Raw genomic sequence first — 7,648 nt, forward strand, 5'->3', positions numbered from 1 at the left:
GGACCTGCAGTTCTGGAATTTTGGGGGGCGTAGGACCTCAATCCCTGGAGCTTTGGGGTTGAGGGACGTCATCCATGAGGTTCTTGGGGTGCAGGACCTCCACCCTTGGAATTTTTGGGGGCATAGGACCTCTGCTCCTGGAGTTTTGGGGTTGAGGGACGTCATCCATGGGGTTTCTGAGGTGCAGGACCTCCAGCCCTGGAGCTTTGGGCTTGAGGGACATCATCCATGAGGTTCTTGGGGTGCAGGACCTCCAGCCCTGGACTTTTGGGGTTGAGGGACATCATCCATGAGGTTCTTGGGGTGCAGGACCTCCACTCCTGGAGTTTTGGGGTTGAGGGACGTCATCCATGAGGTTCTTGGGGTGCAGGACCTCCAGCCCTGGAGTTTTGGGGTTGAGGGACGTCATCCATGAGGTTCTTGGGGTGCAGGACCTCCACTCCTGGAGTTTTGGGGTTGAGGGACGTCATCCATGAGGTTCTTGGGGTGCAGGACCTCCACTCCTGGAGTTTTGGGGTTGAGGGACGTCATCCATGAGGTTCTTGGGGTGCAGGACCTCCAGCCCTGGAGTTTTGGGGTTGAGGGACGTCATCCATGAGGTTCTTGGGGTGCAGGACCTCCACTCCTGGAGTTTTGGGGTTGAGGGACGTCATCCATGAGGTTCTTGGGGTGCAGGACCTCCAGCCCTGGAGTTTTGGGGTTGAGGGACGTCATCCATGGGGTTCTTGGGGTGCAGGACCTCCAGCCCTGGAGCTTTGGGCTTGAGGGACATCATCCATGAGGTTCTTGGGGTGCAGGACCTCCACTCCTGGAGTTTTGGGGTTGAGGGACGTCATCCATGAGGTTCTTGGGGTGCAGGACCTCCACCCTTGGAATTTTTGGGGGCATAGGACCTCCGCTCCTGGAGCTTTGGGGTTGAGGGACGTCATCCATGGGGTTTCTGAGGTGCAGGACCTCCAGCCCTGGAGCTTTGGGCTTGAGCGACATCATCCATGAGGTTCTTGGGGTGCAGGACCTCCAGCCCTGGAGTTTTGGGGTTGAGGGACGTCATCCATGAGGTTCTTGGGGTGCAGGACCTCCACTCCTGGAGTTTTGGGGTTGAGGGACGTCATCCATGAGGTTCTTGGGGTGCAGGACCTCCAGCCCTGGAGTTTTGGGGTTGAGGGACGTCATCCATGAGGTTCTTGGGGTGCAGGACCTCCACTCCTGGAGTTTTGGGGTTGAGGGACGTCATCCATGAGGTTCTTGGGGTGCAGGACCTCCAGCCCTGGAGTTTTGGGGTTGAGGGACGTCATCCATGGGGTTCTTGGGGTGCAGGACCTCCAGCCCTGGAGTTTTGGGGTTGAGGGACGTCATCCATGGGGTTCTTGGGGTGCAGGACCTCCAGCCCTGGAGCTTTGGGCTTGAGGGACATCATCCATGAGGTTCTTGGGGTGCAGGACCTCCAGCCCTGGAGTTTTGGGGTCAGGAGACATCATCCATGAGGTTTCTGAGGTGCAGGACCTCCAGTCCTGGAATTTTGGGGGGCGTAGGACCTCAATCCCTGGAGCTTTGGGGTTGAGGGACATCATCCATGAGGTTCTTGGGGTGCAGGACCTCCACCCTTGGAATTTTTGGGGGCATAGGACCTCCGCTCCTGGAGTTTTGGGGTTGAGGGACGTCATCCATGAGGTTCCTGGGGTGCAGGACCTCCACGCCTCGAGTTTTGGGGTTGAGGGACGTCATCCATGAGGTTCTTGGGGTGCAGGACCTCCACTCCTGGAGTTTTGGGGTTGAGGGATGTCATCCATGGGGTTCCTGGGGTGCAGGACCTCCAGCCCTGGAGTTTTGGGGTTCCACCACCCTCCAAGACCCCTTTTTTTTTTGGGGGGGGGGGCAGGTGGACGCGCCGGGAACAGGCCGACTTCTACCGCGTGGCCTCCAGCTTCGGGGTGGAGTTTGACCCCGAGGGCGGGCGCTTCCGCTGGGGGCGCTTCCGCGCCTTGGCCCGCCTGGAGAAGAAGACGGACGAGAACCTCACCAAGTTCTTCCACGGTTTCGTCGCCATGTGCCGGCAGGTTTGCCGCCTGCCGCCCGCTCCCGGAGACGGTACGGGGCAGGGGACGCGCGGCGGGGGGGCTTCCCGGGGGAGGGGAGGACCTCCTGGGGGGGTTGGAGACCTCCCCATGGAGATCTGGAGCTCCCTGGTGGAGTTGAGGACCTCCTGGGGGGGTTGGAGACCTCCCCATGGAGATCTGGAGCTCCCTGGTGGAGTTGAGGACCTCGTGATGAGGTTGGAGACCTCCCCATGGAGATCCGGAGCTCCCTGGTGGAGTTGAGGACCTCCCCATGGAGATCCGGAGCTCCCTGGTGGAGTTGAGGACCTCCTGGGGGGGGTTGGAGACCTCCCCATGGAGATCTGGAGCTCCCTGGTGGAGTTGAGGACCTCCTGATGAGGTTGGAGACCTCCCCATGGAGATCCGGAGCTCCCTGGTGGAGTTGAGGACCTCCTGGGGGGGTTGGAGACCTCCCCATGGAGATCTGGAGCTCCTTGGTGGAGTTGAGGACCTCCTGATGAGGTTGGAGACCTCCCCATGGAGATCCGGAGCTCCCTGGTGGAGTTGAGGACCTCCTGATGAGGTTGGAGACCTCCCCATGGAGATCTGGAGCTCCCTGGTGGAGTTGAGGACCTCGTGATGAGGTTGGAGACCTCCCCATGGAGATCTGGAGCTCCCTGGTGGAGTTGAGGACCTCCTGGGGGGGTTGGAGACCTCCCCATGGAGATCTGGAGCTCCCTGGTGGAGTTGAGGACCTCCTGGGGGGGTTGGAGACCTCCCCATGGAGATCTGGAGCTCCCTGGTGGAGTTGAGGACCTCCTGGGGGGGTTGGAGACCTCCCCATGGAGATCTGGAGCTCCCTGGTGGAGTTGAGGACCTCGTGATGAGGTTGGAGACCTCCCCATGGAGATCCCGAGCTCCCTGGTGGAGTTGAGGGCCTCCTGATGAGGTTGGAGACCTCCCCATGGAGATCCGGAGCTCCCTGGTGGAGTTGAGGACCTCGTGATGAGGTTGGAGACCTCCCCATGGAGATCCGGAGCTCTCTGGTGGAGTTGAGGGCCTCCTGATGAGGTTGGAGACCTCCCCATGGAGATCTGGAGCTCCCTGGTGGAGTTGAGGACCTCCTGGGGGGGTTGGAGACCTCCCCATTGGAGATCTGGAGCTCCCTGGTGGAGTTGAGGACCTCCTGGGGGGGTTGGAGACCTCCCCATGGAGATCTGGAGCTCCCTGGTGGAGTTGAGGACCTCCTGGGGGGGTTGGAGACCTCCCCATGGAGATCCGGAGCTCCCTGGTGGAGTTGAGGACCTCCTGGGGGGGGTTGGAGACCTCCCCATGGAGATCTGGAGCTCCCTGGTGGAGTTGGAGACCTCCCCATGGAGATCCGGAGCTCCCTGGTGGAGTTGAGGACCTCCTGATGAGGTTGGAGACCTCCCCATGGAGATCCGGAGCTCCCTGGTGGAGTTGAGGACCTCCCCATGGAGATCTGGAGCTCCCCATGGGGTTGAGGACATCTCCATGGGAATACGGAGCTCTCCAAGGCCTTGGGGACATCTCCATGGGCCTGGTAGGATCTGTGGGGTCACCATCAGCCAAGGTTGGCATTGACCACCTCAAGGATGACCTTGGCCAACCCAACGATGATGTTGACCACCCCAAGGTTCAACGTTGACCGCTCCAGTGGAGGTGTTGACCACCCCAACGGTGTTGGCCAACTCACGTTGACCGCATCCGGTGGTGGCATCGGCCACCCCAAGGGTGTTGGCCAACACTAGGGTGACCTTGGCCACCCCAACGGTGGTGTTGACCCACCCGAGGTCAACGTTGACCGCTCCAGCGGAGATGTTGACCACCCCGAGGTTGACGTTGCCCAACCCAACGTCGCTCTTCCCCTTCCCCCCCCCACCGCCTTTTCTTCTTCTCCAGAACCTCCCGACCCTTCCATCCCCGTCTCGCCCGTCTCCGCCGTTCGAGCTTCTCGCGGCCTTCGCCGCTTGTCCCTCCTCCGCCTCCTCCGCGAGCAGGTCCTCCGCCACCCCCCCTCCTCCCCGCGCGCCTGGCGCTGTGCCCCCCCCCCGGCCCCGACCTCCCCCCGTGGTGGGAACGGGGCCACCACGACGGAGAACTTCTCCGAGGAGCCGCCCGGCACGGCTTGGCGCACCCTGAAACCGCCATCTTGGGGGACCCCCGACTTCTCCTTCGCGGGCGGCGCGGTGGCGCTATCTCCGCGCTCAGGCGGAGGTGGGGGGGACCCCCCCGCCACTCCCCGCCGCCGCCGCCGCCCCCGCCCCAGAGCGTGGTGGGACATCCAGCCCCGCCACTGGCGCCACCCACCGAGGACGAGGACTCGGAGCTGGAGAAGCTGTCGGCATCCGCCTCCGAGTCGTCGTCCTGCGAGGAGGACAGCGACGAGGACAGGGGTGAGGAACGACCCCAGAAAGTCGTGGGTGGGACCCCAAAAAGTCGTGGTGGGACCCCAACAAACCTGAGAGAACCCCAAAAAGTCGTGGTGGGACCACAAAAAACCTTGGAGAACCCCAGAAAAGCGGGGTGGGACCCCAAAAAGTCATGGTGGGACCCCAACAAACCTTGGAGAACCCCAAAAAATCGTGGTGGGACCCCCAACAAACCTTGGAGAACCCCAGAAAATCATGGTGGGACCCCCAAAAAGTCATGGTGGGACCCCAACAAACCTGAGAGAACCCAAAAAAAATCGTGGTGGGACCCCAACAAACCTTGGAGAACCCCAGAAAAGCGGGGTGGGACCCCAAAAAGTCATGGTGGGACCACAAAAAACCTTGGAGAACCCCAGAAAATCATGGTGGGACCCCAACAAACCTTGGAGAACCCCAGAAAAGCAGGGTGGGACCCCAAAAAGTCATGGTGGGACCCTAACAAACCTTGGAGAACCCCAAAAAAATCGTGGTGGGACCCCAACAAACCTTGGAGAACCCCCAGAAAAGCGGGGTGGGACCCCAAAAAGTCATGGTGGGACCACAAAAAACCTTGGAGAACCCCAGAAAAGCAGGGTGGGACCCCAAAAAGTCATGGTGGGACCACAAAAAAACCTTGGAGAACCCCAGAAAATCATGGTGGGACCCCAACAAACCTTGGAGAACCCCAGAAAAGCAGGGTGGGACCCCAAAAAGTCATGGTGGGACCCTAGAAAACCTTGGAGAACCCCAAAAAAATCGTGGTGGGGACCCCAACAAACCTGAGAGAACCCCAGAAAAGCGTGGTGGGACCCCAACAAACCTGAGAGAACCCCAAAAAATCATGGTAGGACCCCAACAAACCTTGGAGAACCCCAGAAAATCGTGGCGGGACCCCAAAAAGTCATGGTGGGACCCTAGAAAACCTTGGAGAACCCCAGAAAATCGTGGTGGGACCCCAAAAAAACCTTGGAGAACCCCCAACAAGTCGTGGTGGGACCCCCAACAAATTGCGGTGGGACCCCAAAAAACCTTGTGGGACCCCATAAAGTCGTGGTGGGACCCCAAAAAACCTTGGAGAACCGCAAAAAATCGTGGTGGGACTCCAAAAAGTCGTGGTGGGACCCCAACAAACCTTGGCGGGACCCCCTAGAAAACCTGTTGCCCCCCCCCCCCCCCCCAAATCCCCGTGGCGTGACCCCGTCTGTCCTTGGAGCATCTCCACCACCCCGGGAGAACCTCCTCGGATCCAGATGATGGGACCCACCCCCCCCCCCCCCCCCCCCCCCCCCACCCCCTTCTAGAACCCCCTAAAAATGGGGGTGGGGGGTGGGGGGGGGCGGTTCCACCACCGTGGGGGAGGGGCAGGAGACCCCTCATGTGTGTGTGTGTCCTCCCCAGGTGCGGAGCCGTCGTGCGGGGGGGAGGAGGAGGAAGAGGAGGAGGAGGAAGAGGAAGAGGAGGAGGAAGAGGAAGAGGAAGAGGAGGAGGGGTCGCCCCCCCTTTGCGGAGGGGGGGGGGGGTCTCCCCGCGCCCCCCCCGGGACCCCCCCCCAGGGCCCCCCCCCGGCCCCCCGGCACCTCCACGACTGGCCCAAGGTGGGGGGGGGGGGGGATGGGACGACCCTTTTAGCCCCCCGCCCCCCCCAATTTCTGGGGGTGGGGGATGGGGGGTTCCCCTATACTGACGCCGCCCCCCTCCCCTCCCCCCCCCCCCCAGGATCGGGCCCTGATCCGCCGGCTGGACCTGGTGTGCCAAGCGGTGCTGGCGGGCGAGTGGCCGCTGGAGAATTTGGGGGGGGGTCCCGGGGGGTTACCCCCCGCCCCCCTCCCCCCCACCCCCCCTCCCCCCCCCCCCCCCTCCCCCCCAGCGACCCCCCCCCCTTACACCCGCCTGCGCCACGAGGAGAAGGAGTTCACGGGTGCAGATTAAAGACGTAAGGAATTTGGGGGGGGGTGGGGGGGGATTTTTGGGGTGCCCCCCCTTTAATGAAAAGGGGGAGGGGTTAGAGTTGGGGGAGGGGCTTTAAATGGGGGGCGGGGGGTGTGTCCCCGTTGTGTGGCAGGAGGAGGGGTTGAAGCTGACCTTCCAGAAGCATCGCTTGGTCCCCAACGGGGCGGCGCGGGACCCCCCCCCGAAGAAGAACAGTAAGAAATTGGTGGAGGTGAGTGAATTTGGGGGGGGGGGGGGGGGGTGTCCCCTTTTTTTCCCCGCCCTTTTTTTTCCCCCGCCCTTTTTTTCCCCGCCCTTTTTTCCCCCGCCCTTTTTTCCCGCCCTTTTTTCCCGCCATTTTGGGGGGGGGGGGGGGCACCATGGGAAAAAAACGGAGGGGAACCGCCCCCCCCCCCCCCCCACACACACTTTAAATATATCGACCCCCTGAGGGGGGGTGAGGAGCCCCCCAGGGTTATTTTGGGGTGCCCCCCCCCCCCCCCCCCCAGTTTGAGGGGAATGTGAGGGGAATTTTTTGGGGAAATTGAGGGGGAAATTGGGGGAAATTTGAGGGGAATTGAGGGGGAAATTGGGGGAAATTTGAGGGGAATTGAGGGGAAATTTGAGGGGAAATTGGGGAAATTTGAGGGAAATTTGAGGGGAATTGAGGGGAAATTTGAGGGGAATTGAGGGGAAATTTGAGGGGAATTGAGGGGAAATTTGAGGGGAATGGGAGGGGAAATTGAGGGAAATTTGAGGGGAATGGGAGGGGAAATTGAGGGAAATTTGAGGGAATGGGAGGGGGAAATAGGGGGAATTTGAGGGAAATCGGGCGGAATTTATGGGGAAATTTGAGGGGGAATGTGAGGGGAAATTGAGGGAAATTTATGGGGAAATTTGAGGGGAATGGGAGGGGAAATTGAGGGAAATTTATGGGGAAATTTGAGGGGAATGTGAGGAGGAATTTGAGGAAATTGATGGGGAAATTGAGGGGGAATTGAGGGGAAATGTGAGGGGGAAATAGGGGGAATTTGAGGGAAATCGGGCGGAATTTATGGGGAAATTTGAGGGGGAATTTAAGGGGAATGTGAGGGGAAATTGAGGGGGAAATTGAGGGAAATTTATGGGGAAATTTGAGGGGAATGTGAGGGGAATGTGAGGGGGAATATGAGGAAATTGATGGGGAAATTGAGGGGGAATTGAGGGGAAATTTGAGGGGAATTGAGGGGAAATTTGAGGGGAATTGAGGGG

General features: G+C 60.5%; 1 protein-coding gene across 1 annotated transcript in view; it reads left to right on the forward strand.

The window, feature by feature from the left end:
- The window catches only part of CHD8 (chromodomain helicase DNA binding protein 8), a gene marked incomplete at both ends in the record, with an annotated part of 30,785 nt that extends 24,091 nt beyond the window's left edge, over window positions 1-6,694 (forward strand). Inside the window, 7 exon segments of the mRNA XM_056326224.1 lie at window positions 1,880-2,088; window positions 3,960-4,069; window positions 4,072-4,453; window positions 5,867-6,063; window positions 6,185-6,385; window positions 6,387-6,401; window positions 6,531-6,694. Of these exon segments, the coding sequence (XP_056182199.1) occupies window positions 1,880-2,088; window positions 3,960-4,069; window positions 4,072-4,453; window positions 5,867-6,063; window positions 6,185-6,385; window positions 6,387-6,401; window positions 6,531-6,694 (1,278 nt within the window).
- Window positions 6,695-7,648: the final 954 nt, after the last annotated feature.

The sequence above is a fragment of the Falco biarmicus genome, unplaced genomic scaffold, assembly GCF_023638135.1.
Source record: "Falco biarmicus isolate bFalBia1 unplaced genomic scaffold, bFalBia1.pri scaffold_405, whole genome shotgun sequence".
In the NCBI taxonomy this organism is placed as follows: Eukaryota; Metazoa; Chordata; class Aves; order Falconiformes; family Falconidae; genus Falco; species Falco biarmicus.